At 40.9% G+C, this 16,993-nt stretch overlaps 1 protein-coding gene across 1 annotated transcript in view; it reads left to right on the top strand.

Moving 5' to 3' along the window:
• Nucleotides 1-6,900: 6,900 nt before the first annotated feature.
• Nucleotides 6,901-16,993, top strand: part of ARVCF (armadillo repeat gene deleted in velocardiofacial syndrome) — a gene marked incomplete at its 3' end in the record, with an annotated part of 51,417 nt that continues 41,324 nt past the window's right edge. The window contains exons 1-2 of the mRNA XM_010283654.1: nucleotides 6,901-7,065; nucleotides 16,223-16,830. Of these exons, the coding sequence (XP_010281956.1) occupies nucleotides 6,940-7,065; nucleotides 16,223-16,830 (734 nt within the window). The remainder of the gene's footprint in view (nucleotides 7,066-16,222; nucleotides 16,831-16,993) is intronic.

The following is a 16,993-nucleotide window of genomic DNA, read 5'->3' as shown; positions in this document are numbered from 1 at the left end:
TGAACCGCTGGGGGAGAAAAAGGGCTTGTGACTAAGGGACAGAATGAGGAATTGTGGTACCCTTGTCCAGTTCTGGGTTCTACCACTGACTTCTTACATCGGGGCTCTGAGGCCTGGATTCATTCCCCAGCTGTAATACTTTCTCAAAGTGCTTGATGTAATTTCCCTGCAAAGTTGGTGGCAAGAGCTGGGTGTGTCCAAGGAGGTGATTTAGTCTGTGCAAAATCTGAACTGTTCTCTGAAGCTCCTATTCTTTTTGACTAAAGAGGAAGAATTAAGTTATTGTGCATTTTAGATACCTTGCTAAGCTGCCCGAAGAGAAGTGCTATGATTTGAACCTGTTACGCATCCATTTCCCCACCTGGAAGATGTGTGTCTTCCTTCTTCCCTCCTAGGAGCTGTTGAGGCCAACAGTCTGCTCTGTCCCGTCGCAGCAGTATTGCCCTTCTGCAGTACAAAAGCTACTAGTGATTGTTTTGTTTTGAAAATCAATGGGCATGTGTGATTTGCTGAGCATTACCTTTAGTGTAGTGGGATTGATTAACAGCTAAGTTTTAAGTACATATTATTGCATCTGTTGAAGTTGACTGAGATGTAAGGTCTTGACATCTTTGGTTAACACCCAGTCAATCTGAAAAGCAAGGCAAGGCAATGCAGAGCCCTGAGAAACGTCTTACTTGTCAAAGTGACAAATTGCCCTTTCTGATTCAAAGGACCAGCTTGCATGGCAGAGCTAAGTAGCTACTGGAGAAAGGGGAGGAGAGCATGGGAAAAATACCCTACTTGTTTAGGCCTTCCCCTGTATTTTTTGTTGTTTGTTGTTCTGAGTTAAAGCTCTTTGTTTTCCTTCGTCTGAAACAACTTAAGAGCAGGTTGAGAGGAGCAAAGCCTCTGGGATTCTGCCTCTCCCACTTCTCGTTCTTATAAACTGTTTACAATCTCCTTCAGTTTTCTAGCTTTGTATGGAAAAGTTCAGTGGGTCAGCTTTCCCTTTAGCTTCATCCATCATTCCAGTCAATTAGAAATAGTTGAGGGCCAATTGCCCGGTCTTCCATTAACTGAGACACTTCAGATTGTTTAAAATAGCATAAAAGTCCTCTTTGTTGACCGTTGGGCAAGCACTGTAGATTTCCCTGTTGATGGGCAGTTACCGCGTGGCTGAACAGAACCCCAGTGTGTCTTGCAGTACTTGAGGGATGAATATTACTACTACAGGCCTTGTCTGGGTTTTGATTCCTTCTCCTTCACCTCCGCCTCTTGCTTTCCCTCAAAGGTGTGATGCCTTCAGATGGTGAATTGCCATGCCTGCTTGCAAAAAAGCTGTTCTTTGTGGCTTTTCAAAACTTCTGTAGTTGAGAGTTTTTTCAGTTGCTTAAATGTTCCTTTTTAACCTTGGTGCTTTAAAAGCTCTTGGCATTATTTGTTAGTCGCTTGTCGTGTGTGTTTCTAAAGGACAAAGGAAGTGTGTAAGTGTTCAGGAAACAGTTAGTGCATTGTGGTGTGTGGCTGAGTTCATTCTGGCACCCCGTGCCAGGACAGCCTGCTTTCATTTAGGGCTAACATTTTCCTTATGTTCTGAACTGACCAGCCCTAGGGTAGAGCTTGTGTGAGGGCTTGAACAGAGAGCTTGAAGCCTGTTACAGGTTAATGTGTTTGGGTTCACACTGAAGTGAGCTGAATCCATTGTATATATACATATATATTTATATATATTAAAACCACATCTTATTTCACATGACATTTAACCAGAGAAGTAGGCTTAATAAGTGGAGATCAGTTTATCTGGAGCAAAGCAGGTATCTCTGTATACCCATCTTAAAATCATTGTCTATCTTGCAAACTCTTCTCTCTCCAGTGTTACACACTGCCTGGGTTTCAGTACAGGGTAGTACGTGTGCTTTTCGTTGTTCCAATGCTGTTTTGCCTGAAAAAGGTGTCATCGTTTGATCCCAGCTGTGCAGCAGTTTCCCCTGATTGTGAAGAGCTTGGGTAGGTGTGACTGAGCACCGGTGGTTGCTGCTGAAGGCCTGGACCGTGCTGCGTTTTTTTGAACTGGAGGAGTGCAGCATGTGGCAGTCCTTGAAAATAAGGTCTCCGTATTTTTCCAGAAGGTGCCCTGCCTAACAGTAGTGCAAACACTGCTGTATGTGAGGGCTTACCTGTTTCTCTGTTCCTGAAGCATGATCTAAAGAGAGTAAGACAGTCCCCTGTACGGCTGCCTCTCAGATGGTACAGGCTCAGTGGTGTGCATATGCTGGTTAGCTTGGATTCCAGCTGTTCCAGTACTGAGGTGCACAAAAAACTCTCTGGACAAATCTGGGACAGAGAGCAGAGCAGCGATCTTCAGGCTGTGGTGAAAGAAAGGGAGCTCTGAAAAGGCAGGAGAATGTGATGATAATCAGATTTGAGAGTCTGCAGCTGCTGGGGAGCTGGATCTTGTATTGGAGAAAGGTCTGCCACAAATACACCAAGTTCAGACTCCACCAGTGATTTTCTTGCGCTTTGATGTCCCATTGGGTTATCAATCTGATGCTCAAACCAGGAACATGGCTATCTCAAGACTTGTTGGATTGATGTGTTCCTGCAGACTTGCCTTTTTTTGGTGTTCCTTTTTCTTCCACATGCCTTCAGCAAGTAACAGCTTGAGGACACGACTGAGCTGGAAGTGCAGGCCAAAGTTGGAAGGAGACCAGCGAGGCAGAAAGTCAGCCTGAGACTTGACTCTGACAGAACCGATGTTTGCCTGCTTTGCACTTATAATCTCATGCTTCGCAGTGATTGAAGCTTTAATAAACAATTTAAATAAAGAGTAGGAGGAGGAGAGAGTATCCACAATTAATTCAATTAGCATTGTTGTCCAATGCCATTAATTATGCCCAGACTTGTAATGTGTTTCACAGGAGTTGATACACTTGAGCTTTGTCTGTGCTGGGGTCGACTGAGGACAAGTATGTCCACTGGTGTAGAATCCAGCCTTTGTGCTCTGCAAAAACCTTCAAATTTGGTATCTGATAGTAGCCTGGAGTAAGCAGTAGCCTGAATAGCCTGCACAGCGATCTGCTGAACAAAGGGCATCTCTGGGAGAATGATGCTTTCGATGCGCATGTTTTAAGCCTTTTTGAAGAGGGACTGTTTTAGTGGAAGTAATAGTCTCCTGCAATTCCATATTATTTCCAGACTGGTTTAAATTGTTTCATAGGCAGAGAATAAAGAACTTTGTTTACTGTTTTAAAGTATGATGTCTGATCCTCCTGGGGGAGGTTATTCTTTTATTAAAAAAAGATATAAAATAGCAGCTTTGATGGAAATATAACTCTAGGAATTGAAATGGTGATAATTACAGAAGCTGTAGTATTCTAATGCAAAATAAGCCTTAGGAGATATGTGCCCTAAATGGTAAATAGCTCTGGTTTTTAACAAAAAAAAATCACTTTTATGATTCTTGCTTATTTTACAAGGTCTTTAGCTGTTTCATCTGCACTTAACTTTTACAGACTGGGGATAAATTGATTGTTGTTTTGCTTTTTAAATAGCTTGGCTTTTTTAAAGCATGCTGGAGATGCAGGCACAGACCAACAGGATAGAATTAATTTGGTACTCAAAAAAGCAGGGAGAAAAGCCATGGCTACTGACACCCTGGGCAGTAAGTGGGTTGGAATCTGTTCTCATAACTTGGTGGTGTTTTGTTCTTGGAAGGAGCCAAAGATTATTATTTGAAAGGGACCTCATGGTTAATGCTTAGCAACTGGGGGGAAGGGGGGGTATCACCTTGATATGTGTGTGTTTACTGCAAGATTTCCTGCTGCCATTTTAGAGGGTCTGTGGGATCCCTCAGGGTCCTGAGTACTGACAGACCTCAGTGGCCCTGACCAGCTTCACATGGGGCTTCCGCCTAGGGAACTGGGAGCTCTATTTATGCTCAGCCTTGGGCCCTCAGTCCATACTCGGGCCATGCTGGAAGAATACTGGTCTCCAGCTGAGCTACAGCCATGCCTGTGCCTGGCCGTGGACCACACTGATCCAGACTTCAACTTGCAGACTGACTTCCTAGCCTGACTCAGACCTGCCTTGTCACTGCGGACCTGCCTGGCTATCATTGGACCTGATCCTAACCCTGACCTGCAGATTTGCTTTCCAGATTGACCTTGAGCGTCCCCCGTCACTGTGATACTGCCTCTTGGTTGGACCTGGCTGTCATGTCAGGTCTGTCCTGCTCACCTCGCTGGGGTGGTGTGGAAGTGGGCTGCAGCCAGAGAGGACCCTGCCCAGCCATCCAAAGGATCCCCCTCAGCACCACGTCCCTCAGGGAGATGCTCGTCCTTGATGCTCCCTGTGACACAATTTCTATAGTTCAGCTGTTGTGCCTTGAGTGTTTCAAAGAGAGGGTCCCAGGAGGAGGAGCAAGCCAAACTTCAGGAACTATCGAGGATCCTGATGGTCTCCCATTGAAGAGGACTGGAAAGAAGCTCCCTTAAGATTTGGTCTTCCCAGATGCTCAGCTGACGACAGTGATTGCTGTAGCATGGCAGATCCCTCTTGTGCTGGGGAACGCACTCTTGCTTGACAGTACAAGACCACGGGGTCTTGGCCAGTGTGGTAGGAAAAGAGGAATTGTCTACTTGCTTTTGCTTTGAAAGCCCTCAGCAAGGTAGATGAGGGGAGTGCGTGTTGTTCTAAACTGGAGTTACCTACCTCTAGCAGGCAGGGAACTCGTTAGAGAGCATGTTCCAGCTCTTACCTGGCAGCTTGTGTTCTACTTTGAATAATTGAGCTTATCTGCCAAATGTTTGGAATCTGAGATGCTGGGATGTATTTAGCAGAAGAGAGTCCTAAATACTGACTTAGCTGAGCACAAAGGAAGATGGTTGAAAGGGGTAATGTGTCCCAGTTTCTGCAATTCGTGATGACCTAAAATCCTTAATGATGGATACTAAAAACAGATACCAAAATCTTTGCATCTTTTCCACATTAATGTTAGCTTGTGACAACTCCAAGTTAGCAATGTGGAGCAAGTACTGGTTTTGGAGATCAAAGAACTACATCCTTAAGCTAATTCAAGGAAGAGTAAGCTGGATGATATGCCATCGTCTTTGCTCACTGCTCATATGCTGTCCTGAGTAGCTCCCATTATAAGAAGGAAGACACAAGAAGATGCTGTCTGGTTAGTTGTCTGTGTTGGAATATCTACCTTGCACTTTGCAAGCTTTTATTCTTCCTGATGCTTAGGGCAGTCTCTTGCTAACAATAGTTTTCTCTTGTAGGAATGCAGATCTGTACCGTATCTCCCTGAATCTTCATTTTAGAAGCAGCCAGAGCATAAAAACTAGTGCAGTGCTCATTTAAAGTCAATATGCTCTAGTTTGCAATTTGCTCATGTATAAGTGCCCAGCTTTAAAGGTTTCCTTTGCCCACAGGCAGTCTGAATACAAAGAGATACTTTATTTTTTTCCATAAAGAAAAAATTTTGCAAAAGCACAAAGAGCGAAATATTTCCTTCCACCTTCCATCTCCTCAGGTTGTTATCACAAAGCAGAGTTTGCCTCTGAAGAATGTAGAGGGGAACAGAGTCGTAAATTCATGCAGTCACCTCAAGATGCAGCTAGAAATGAGGTTGATGGATGAGATGTGTGTATGTATGTGCATGTGTGAGAGGAGTGAGAAGATCCCACCTTGAAGCAGTTTTGGCGTTCGATGCCTTGGAGATGATGAGGAGGTTTACAGGGACAAGGTGTAATGGAAAAAATCTCTACATCTAACTGGTTTCTTTGCTGTTGGCAAGGCTGGGGTTGCATGAAGATGAATATAAGTTCTGAGTCTTAACTGTATTGCAATAATATTGTGTAAATTCTTCTGTTTAGAGAGGAGCTTTACTGGAGGGTGGGGAAAAGGGAGTTGCAGTTAGAATATATTTTCTTAAAGAAAAGCGTGAAGGGATTAGTATATTTGTCCCAGGCGTTAGTTTCCCTTCTGGAGCTGTGGGCAGAAGACACAATCTGACATCCGAGATCATTCTCAGTATGTAAGCCGGTTCTTTATTGGCCACTTGCTGTGAAACTTTGAAATACATTCATCTACCAAAAGAAAGCTTCTCTGATTTCTGTGCTGAGACACACAATTGCATAAGGAAAGGAAAGTTCAGACATCAGTGCTGGCGAAAAGCAGAAGCGTTCTCTTTGGGCAGTATCTCTGCCAAGAACTGGCCTTTGATCTACTTTCTTTCTGTTTAGTGTTTCTTCGTGTTGTCTATCTGTTATAAATTTTAAATAAGTTTATAGCCAGTTACATCTCATGGACTTGGTGAAGGAAAGATGTCAGAAGGGTAGCATTTCATGTAATTCAGCTATTAATCTCTAGCTATCCATTTTTTTAAATTATCACTGTTTTGGACAGTTTGAGAAAGGTGTCAGTTTAATAGAAGATCTGGATGTATTATAGCCTTTTGTAGGCTGCAACTGAGTGTATTTTATCAAATGGAAATAAACTTTCAATGGTGTGTGAGCTTAACTGCTCTGAAAGCCAATGGCCCTGTTCAACTGTGGAAGAGAATTAATGTTTTTACAGACAAAAATTCCACTCCTCCTATGCTAGGCATTGAAGAGAAAGCTTAAAACACGGTTAAATATAAGGAGGTAGTCTGCCAGTCTGTAGTAGGTTGCCTATAAATATGAAATCCTTGATAGATGCTTCACATGATTTCCACTTACTGAGCTGAGCCCAGCCGTACCAGCATAGTTGCAGCATGCTTTTTTGAGACAGTAAATACTTCTTTCTCTGAATCTCTACTTGCAAGTTGTTGGGTAAACTGTTTTTCAAATTGAGAAAGTTGAAATCAATAGAATAGTTATACCATGATGGCAGAAGTTAAAAGTTTGGTTTTGTTCTTTTTTTTTTTACCTGCTTCTTTAGGAACAAAGCCCCAGTAACCAAACATCAATAGCAATGATGCAAGAGCCTCAAGAAATGGTGGAAGAGACAGTTACTGTGGAGGAAGACCCAGGCACTCCCACTTCCCATGTGTCTGTTGTCACTTCTGAAGATGGAACCACAAGGAGAACTGAAACCAAGGTGAGAGGTTAATAACCAATGGGGAAAATGGCAAAATACCACCTAATGACCACATTAAAATAGCAGGGAGTAGCATGAGTGAGGACAATCATGCTATTATGATCCCCAGTGATTTTGAACATTCTGTTTGCCAGAAAAGCTGAGTTCAGGGCTTTTTCAGTTTTGCCTCTATGTCTGGTTTGCGCCCCGTCAGCTGTGCTGCTACAGCTGTTTATGGAGCTGTGAACTGAACAGTAGAAATTATCCAGGTTAACCAAACAAAAACACTGGAACCTTTTCCCAGACTCTTTATTCTTTTAAGGTTCACTCCATTTTACTCATACAGCTCATAGCATTGCCCTGCAAACACGTACAGTGATATGAGAATTAGATGAGTTGGTAGGGCTTGGAGTAGATTACTTTTGCAGCTGAGGAAAATGTGCTTGGAAATATGTCTTCAAATTAGTTACGATCTGTCACAACAATGTATGGTCATGTGTTTGTTCTTTAGAACAAGAAACATTCTGTTTAAGTAACACCATAGCATTTAAATTCTGCAACAAGCTTGTGAATGGAATTTTATTCCTGATGCATGGGGAAACCGGGGTGTGTTCTCAAGTGACCTGTACCTCAGGTTCTGCTGGATTATAGATGTTGCATATGTTCTACTTTTCGTGATGTCTTTTTTGTTCCCTTGTCTAAGATAATTTTGCAGTCTCTGCTGAGAAAGCGCTGTATATTCATGGTTGCGTCATGTACATTCGGGTGCCACTGGAACACAAATGCACCTTGACATTTGAGTCTTGGAAGTTGAGCTGGCATCTTTGTTAGGTTTTGATCTTGGGAAATATTAAGGATAATTCCCTTTTTAAAAACTCCTGAACAGCACTGATTAAAAAAAAGAGACTGTCCAACTGCTCTCTCTGTTACAAGTAGTTGAACAGAGGTCACTGCATAAATGTTTATTTTTACTGGTGTTCCAGAATTGCAGTCCTCTTAAGAGATCTATTTAGGACATCAGATCCTCAGGTTGGACTAAATGAACATTGATTTCCTGAGGTCAGTGGGCCTGCATAGATTGCTGTAAACTGAGTATCTGGTTTAATGTTGTTGCGATTAGTTAGAAGATAAATATAACTGTCCTATTTTCTCATTATTGGAAGGAGATGAAGGTCTTAAAATAAAACAAGACAACCAAAGAACCACAAATTTTAATTAGCTTTTCAAATAATCTAACCGGTTTAATCTGTGACTTATTGGAAAGAAATGCTGTTTTCTTTCCAGTGGCAGCAAGAACAACTGTTATTTAGAGGAAGGAAGTGATAAAATTACAGTGGTGATGGACACCTTTTTATATGCACTAATAGTAGTACATAGTTTTAGGAGACTGTAAGTGCAGCTATGCAAGGGAATAAAATGATAGCTACGACTGTAAAAATAGAGGAGAGGCCATGCAGTGGTTCCTAGATAATGGGACCACATGGAATGAAATAGTTTGTCCGAAATAGTCATGCCACTGATAAAGCTGCGTGTTTGTCATAGCATAAAAGGTGTGATTTTTCTCCTGTGTGTGATATACCTGCTATTTTTCCATCTTCCCGCAGAAAAGGACAGTGGCAGCTCCAAAACAGGCATTGTATCTGCATGTGGGGGGTGAGGGGGATTGGAAAACCAGCAACCCTAGAGCTACTGTTCCATTTCTAAGAGCAAGGCTTTCTCCGTTAACTGTAATTCATTCCAGGCACTGAAGTGTGCACACAATGAGGGGAGGGTGCATAGCTGTCTTGCTCTGCATTTATGTTGTTTCAAATAATGCCGCTGACTTAACTTAGATGCTATCTGGCGGTGTTTCCTAGTATTTCATTGCTAAAAAGACCAACTCTTAAAAAAAAAATTGGAAAAAAAAAAATCCAGTTGTTGAAAAAAATGATTCTGAAATGTCAAAACACAGATGGAATTGGCTTAGCCATAGTTGTCAGAAGAGGTGCTGTGACTTTGCTGAGGTGGTTGTTGCCTCTGAAATGGTTTTGTTTTGACTTTTCCTTGCTGTGATAAGACGGCATAGATTTAACAGCTCCTAAATATGAATCTGAGGCCAGATTTTATTTTTTTTAGCCACATTGGTCTTCAACTTGCTTTTTGTTTTGGTAGGGAATGTGAAAATGAAAACTGTTGTCACTGGGGTTTAATAGCATCAGTTAAGTGTCCTGGAGTTAATTGACATTGACTTACTATCACTTTTAATAGGTATCATTGTGGTGCTTTCATAGGTCATACTATTGTATGGGAGAGCCGTAGAGAGAAAATTAAGTTTCCTGGTACCTCTGTGCAGTGGCAAAATTCTGACCTTGCTGCTTAGATGAGGGCGGTGAAGGAAAGCATTTCTCTGGGATGAGAGATGCAAACACATGTCTGCAGGGCATGCAGTGTGCAGTAGTAGAATCAGTGTTGAGCCCAGAAAGTGCTGTTCTGTGTCTCAGATTTAAAAAAGAAAGAAAAGATGGGGGGGAAAAATTATTTAATAAATTAATAAATTTAATAATAAATAAAAAACCCCCAAACCAATTAAAACCCATCCACCCCCAGTGATTCAGGTCTTGCTTTTACTGTACAGGTGGTACTTATCCTTGTAAAAGAGCAGCAGTTTCTATGGTGGGAATCCTCACATCTATTTTCAGTAATATGTAATCTGTTACTTAATAAGGGTAATGTTTAAAGTTGAGATGGTCACATCTCAATGTGACAATGAAGTCACACTGTCTTCATTAAATGTTTGGGGGGGTTAGGTTTATGCTCAGCTTTTTTCTTTGGTGTAAGTCAAGGTAGTTAGCACAACATACAAATAAATGTTTTTATGCTTTACATTGCTGTGCTTGCTCTAAGCTTCTTTGAGAAAGGGTTTAGAAGCTATTTTTATTATCTCTGTAACTAGAAGGCACTACTGGGTGGTGCCGGTCACAATCTCCAGCATATTTGTCTTGCAAAAAAAGTAGCAGCACAAGATGCTTCCTCTGACAGAGTAAATAATACAGGTCATGTTTTTTTAAGAGCCAAAGAGACCAGAGATATTTTCCAAATGTATGCTTTCTTTGCTGGATAGCTTATGTGGGGATTAGTCAAACTGATTCCATTTAGTATGCATTTTTAGATTCTTCAAAAGCAATTTGCCATTTATTTTTGCTAAAATTGTATGAATCTTTAGCTTGCTGGAGAGTGATGCCTCTGAAATTCCTCCTCTTGAGATGAAGCATCGCAAAAGCTGTAAATGTGAATGCTCCTGTATGCTGCTGTTCCTTTATTCCCCCTTCCCCCGTTGTTTCAAAACTGTAATTCATAGAAGTTATTCTCTTCAATAGTGTATTAAGTAAACGACCTTAGTCTAGAAGCACTGACAGTTTTGCGGTGCTTTTCCCCACATCTTTTGAAGATGCCTGTAGCAGTGAAGCAGGAAGAAGGTATAATAGAATTTAATATTTGACATACTTTAAATAGAGAACATCTGCCTTTTCAAAATGAGGTATCTTGGAGTAATTTTCCCCAAACTGTTATTCTCTTAGTACTATACTAAGTCCCTACATAACATTCACTGCACAAAAGATGTAGCAGATAATACTTCATTTCAACTTTATAATCTCTCTGGAAGCCAAATACCTATCATGCTAAAACAGTCAAAGTCACCTTGGGGAGAGACTACCACTTCTTGCCTGTCAGCTGCAACGCTGCCATGTGTGAAAGGGAGCCTCTTTGCAAGTGGCTCAAGAGAACTCAGTAAAGCAAATTAGATGTGTGTGTGCTTGTGTTAATGTTTGCTTTTTCTTTATTCAGGCACCTTTTATTTTTATCTTTGAAATTCTAAAAGATTGGAGAGGTTTGGGTCCCTTTTATTCATTGAAAATGATACTTTATGATAACAAACTGTGAAATCAATCTGTATACAAAGTTGTTTAATTTGTAGTCCAGTTATTTGCCTTGTGTTTTCTAATACTCAACAAGACCAGATCTTACAAACAGTGATTAACTGCTGCCACGGCTTCCGAGCACCAGCGATGGGAAAGTGCTTGTGACTGAAACTCTGCAGTTACGGCAGTGCCTGGTACCCGAGACGCAGTTCTTTGAAACTGCAGAAGATTCAAGGGCATTGGGTAATAGAGCAGGAACGGATTTCAGCCAAAGTTGAGGGCCTTTTCAAAATGTGAAACTTCAAGCTTAAAATTGAAGGGGAGAAATTTGAGCTGTTGTTTTGAAAACCTACGGGGTGAGTTCTTATACAGCATTTAATAGAAAGGTAATAGCTTCAACCTGCTTGGGCTTATTAACTTTTACAGTGCATAGTTCAAAAATAAGCTCTCAGAAATGTCAGAATGCTTTTATACTTGTCCATTACTTCCTGTCTGTTTTTTGTTTTATGACATAGTTTCAACAATTTTTTTAGACCTGTCAGCTTTTATAATGTACTTAATTTATTAAAAAAAAGCGGGAGGGGAGGTGAGGGGGAGTGGGACAAAACCAACCTCTATAACAAAATGGAAGGTGACATTACAGGTACTGGTTAAGATAACTGCATTTGACTATGATAGCCCACTTCACTGAAATCTCAGTACTGTCTGTCCTCTTCTTGTGTCTGAGTGCTATGCACTTTGAGGGGTTTACCTGTACCATCTGCACGTGCATCCAGTTAAGTCCAGTTGTCGTGTATTTTCATGTTTGTTCTCCCATTCTTCAAGACAAATAGAAGAATGAGGGACAGGAAAATATAGAAGCTGCTTCAAATGTGTGAATACTTTCTTTTGTCTTTTGTTGGCAAGTGTGTCTCCAGAAACAGAATTAGTGAAAACATTGTCATGGGACCTATATTTAACAAAATAATTGCTATCTTGGGTGGACAACAACAGTGAGGTTAGTAAACGTGAAAAGTACTTATATTCTGAGGTGGGGAGAGCAGCAGGGAAAGCACTAACTTGGAGTCTCATCAGATTTTGGTTGTAGAAGGCCTGAATAAGTTGGTATATTGGAACTTCTTCTATTTTTACTGTGTTTGAAACCTTAATGTAGTTTACAGGGAATAAAGAATTGCAAATATATTTTAAGCATACTTGGAAAACCTATTTATAGGGGAGCATTCTGAAGCTTTCATCTGGTGCTTTGAGATTGTAGCATTGGTATAACTGAGGACCTTTTATTTGTAATTGGGCTGAAAAACTTCTTTAAACAAGCTTTAGAGATGGAAGGTAAACAGAGGAAGTCAAATTACACTTTCTCAAAGTAACTTGTATCTCTAGATTTTTCATTAGAGTGTATCTGTAGTGCGGAGTTCATGCTAATAAATCTTGCTCAAGATTGGGTGCATCTGGAGGATCAGGTGTCTCTCAGATAAGCCAGTCTGCTGGGACTCCCATTTGGAACAGCTTCGTTCTCTCTGGCTAATGCATCAGTATTAAGGAAACCACAAAAATGTTGAGAGAGAAGATTACTGTGCTGCCAGCTGCTCGAGACTGCCTGTGTTCTTTTAAGAAATATAAATGAAACATTCCCCTGAGCTGGATTTCCTGAAATAAAGATGTTTGGTTTGGGTTGGGTTTTTTTGCTTGGAAACCTAATAAATGGACCTTCCTCTGTGTGCTGGCTAATTGCTTCCAAAAAGCTTCCCTTTATTGTCCTGTAGGCAACTAAGGCTGTTTATGACATGATAAATCTTCTATCTCAATGCCTACCCCTGACAAATGAGGCATGAGTGCAAATACTCCCTCTCTCTCAAAACATAAAAAGACTTGGTTTGATTGCCCCACCATAACACCTTGAGCATTATTGAATGCTTTTACGCTATGAGAAATGTGTACTTCAGTGCCTAAGTGGAATGTTCCTTTTTATGTCTCTGACAAGGGGGTTCTCATTGTCCTGATTCTTTCCACTCATTAATAGGGGCAGCATTCAGAAAATAATAGAGGTGAAGCTGTGCTAACATTGTAAACTTTTTCTTACATGTGCTGGCTGATGCTAAGCATGTCTTCTTGACTAGCCACAGCCATTGAAAACTTGACTATGCTAGTCTTGAAGCCAGGAAAATAAGGCAAATTGGGGAAAAGCTGTAAATTAATCTCCTGCATTCTGTTTTGGTTATATGGGGGGGAAAAAAAAAATCTGTAAACACTCTGTGGAGTACCAGAGCATGGTGTAAAACTCATTAAGTGTAACTGGTAGGTCACAAATTGTCTAGGAATTGATTTTCAAAGTATTCTGAAATTCTGCTTTGTCTTTTTTGTGTACATGTACTGAATATTGGTAGACAGTTGTCCTTACCATGACATTTCTGTGTTACTTCATCCTGTTTGACAATAACAATGATTCTTAAAAAAAAAAAAAAAAAGTCAAAAATGAGCAAGAGACCAGAATTGGCAGTAGGAATGCTGTCTGAAGAAATAGAGCAGCGATGCCTCCTCTGCAAAAACGCCTTTGTCCAAGGATCCTGCAGGTCAAAGATTGTTCCTTCTTTTGTGCTATTGCTGCAGCCAGATGTGGTGTATTATACTGTCTGATGTTGACAACTTTATGAAAAATGACACATGACAAACTGTGCATGCATGGCAACGTATGTCTTGAAAAAGCAAAATTTGTAGTTACATTTTAAAATATCTGTCTCCCCTTGAATAGTGCTGAAAGAAAGGGCTCTCTGAGGTTCTGCGAGTGCTCCTCTTGGCGTCTAGAAATCTGCTGCTTTGTTCCTTCTTTGGCAAAAGTATCCATTTCTGACTCATCAAATTGCTGAAACGCTACCTTATTTCCTCTTGTTCCTATTACTGGTTCCCAAATTCAAGAATGCAAAGGCCCAGCACTTTGTGTCCATTTTTGTCATTACTTTGCAAAACACGCATTTTTCAAGCCTGAGAAATGATGTTTCTTCTACTCTTAGAAGATCACTTATGAACATACTACTTTGAATAAAACTATTGTTACAGGCTTCAGTAGGAGAATACTGAGCTGTATTGCCTTTTGTAGATCCACTTTACAAAGAGCTACTGTAAGCTATGCCAGCTCTTTTTCTCTTCTCTGAATGCTGTCTAGTTTTACAAATGCCCTGACAGTAGTCACGCTGATAACTGAGTAGAAGGTAGAAGTATTGTGTGCAGGTAATAGGCAAAAACTGCTAGTGGATTCTATGTCATGAAATAAATGTTTAATTTCTAGTTTCCTTTCTTTTAGTAAATAAAATGTGTGCTTTTTAAAAAGGGGGCAAGAGAAGATTTGGAGACATGGAAACTTGGAAAACTAGCATCTTTCCTGATGTTTACTGGCTAAGGAAATCCCTTTGGGTTGAAGATGATGATTCTTTCAGCTGTGGCCAAGATTAGGTACTAAGGTCTTGTTGGTACCTGGCTATGCCTTACTCAGCATTGTGATGCTGTTTAGTTACGCTGCTGGTGGAGAGCCATTTGCGCTGCTTTCAGTCCTGCAGGATTTCATTACTTCATTAGGCTGAAGTATCATTTGCTCACAGATGTCTCTAGGAAAAGAAAGGCTGTTTGGGTGAGTTTTTTCTATTTGGGGTTTCTGTGTGAAAACATCTGGCTAGAGGATATGTCTGGAGCCGCTTCGAGAGATATACTCTAATTATTTAGTTTTAGCAGCAGCTTGGCTAATCTGGTGCCAATCTAAATGTTTAAATTGGAGGTTATAGGTCAAAATATCTATTTGGATTTCAGAGCCACAAAGAAATCCAGGAATACATGTTGTAGTTACTGTTTCTCTTGATGTATGCATTTCATTGGGCAGTTTATATGAAGAAAAGTGTCATTTAATACTTTAGAAACCCAAAATATCTCTTAAAAATTTTGTTTTGTGTTTCTCCCCTCCCTGTGTGTAATACTCTGGTGGATTGATTATCCCTCTCATCTTTGTAGGTTGTCGCTTGGTTGGTGTTCGGTGTGGTTTTGGTTTTGGTTTTTTACAGAGGGCTGGAAGTCAGTATGTTAGAGTTAGGGTAACTTTGTATAGGTTAAAGTAACTTTATTAGGATTAGGGTAACCAAGGGTAGATTGACTTCTGCTGCAGTTGGCGTTCTCCCCAAAGGAGCTTTTGTTGATCACTCTGGAAGACAGTACAGAAGCTGATGGACCACAGATACCAACCAAAACAGAAGATCCTTTGCTAGTTTGTAAATAGCAGTGGCTTTTGCCTAGCACTCTATTACGTAGATTACCAGATCTTTCCTATGAAGGCAGAACATTCTTGGAAACTCTTGAGGAGTCTTTGTTCTTACCCTTTAGCAAGAAACCCTGAACACAAGTGCCCTCTGGACACTTACCAATTCCAGTTTTTGTCAGTTATGTGCAATAGTCTAATTCTATCCCTGCTGAAATGAAATGTGATTCATAGGAAGAAGATAAAGATGTATTTGTGTACACATTTTTTTTTTTTTTAATGTTTTAAACAACCTTACCTAGCCCAGTATGTTTAGGGTAGTTGCAGTTGCAAAAGCTGGGTAGTGAATAGTGTTTGGTATTGCAAATTTGTTAGTCACCAAATTAATGGAATGATAACGACTACTTGTTGGGCTTGTATAGTCATGGCCAGATGTAAGCATATCTTAAAGAGAAAGCAGTTGTGCTGTCTAAAATCTTGAAGCCCAAAACGTTTGTTTGAGATCATGGTTTCCTAAATATTACCGCCAAGATTTGAGCTCCATCAAGTTACACAGTGGTACAACCTTGATCCGGATCAGGCAGGAGCATACAACTGTATTTCTGTCAAACTAGAGAATGGGATGTGCTGTTTATGCTAATTGTGGGAGGACAGGCTCCTCAACATCATAAAGTCTGCTCTAGGAAAGATACCTCCTGAAAACATTTTGGGCAAATTTGAACTGGTGCAATGAGTTTGCACTGCTTTCATGCACTGTCACATGGCTGCAGTGTTTTTCATTTGGTAGTAAGAGCCCCAGGGTGCACTTAACTCTGGCTCTGACATGTCTTTTCAGCTTTTTTTATAGAAATGTTTTCCCACTATTAAATCCTAAAGCTAATAGGTGAACTCATGACTACACCAGTGCTTCCATTCTACAGGCTTGTCACTGTAATGTGCTTTTGATGCTCTCTCCTCATTTTACTGTTCTACTTTTCCGTATATCTCATCACATTGTACAGCAAGGAGAAAGTTAACATATTTATTTGCTGCTTCCTCACAGGTTACCAAAATGGTCAAAACAGTCACCACTAGAACAGTGCGGCAGGTGCCACTTGGGCCTGATGGTCTGCCATCAATGGATGGCTCGTCTCCCATGGGCAGCTACACAGATTCAATAGACAGAAGGTACATGAAGAATGGGGAGCGGTACATCACACCACAAGCATCATCAACGTTAACCAGATCTTACAACAACTACAACGATTCTTACCCTGAAAACCACGAAGGCCAGTATCGCCCTTATATCAGTCATGATGGTTATGGAGATCTATCAGATAACTACGGCAGTTTGTCTCGTGGTGTCAACTACCGTCCTCGTTATGCCTACGTGCCAGGAAACACTTACAGGCCAGATGATGGTAGCTTCACTTTGCCAAGTAGAAGGGATAACTATGGTACTGTTGCCCAGCCTCAGGTGCCAGTGGGTAGCAACATTGACTTAAACCGTTCCCAGCCAGAACGCTTCCAGCCAGAGCCCTATGGACTGGAAGATGATAACCGCAGCCTTGGAGTAGATGATGAAGGGTATGAACTGGATCCTGATTACTCCACTGTGAACCGGAGGACATCTGCAGGTGTGCCGGAGAGAGGAAGACCTCACAAAGGAAGGTAAAACCCATTTGTTTTTTACAGTGCTAATCTGCAGCTGTTTTGCTTATTTGAACATATACATTTGAACTCTTAACGGTCTGGTAAGTTCTGGAATTACGTGACAGAAAAACAGGTAGAACCCATCATTTCATTAGCCCATAAGTGACTGCAAAATGCACAT

This window comes from Phaethon lepturus, unplaced genomic scaffold, assembly GCF_000687285.1.
Source record: "Phaethon lepturus isolate BGI_N335 unplaced genomic scaffold, ASM68728v1 scaffold9513, whole genome shotgun sequence".
NCBI classification, from domain to species: Eukaryota; Metazoa; Chordata; class Aves; order Phaethontiformes; family Phaethontidae; genus Phaethon; species Phaethon lepturus.
This window is presented reverse-complemented; position numbering and strand designations above follow the sequence as displayed.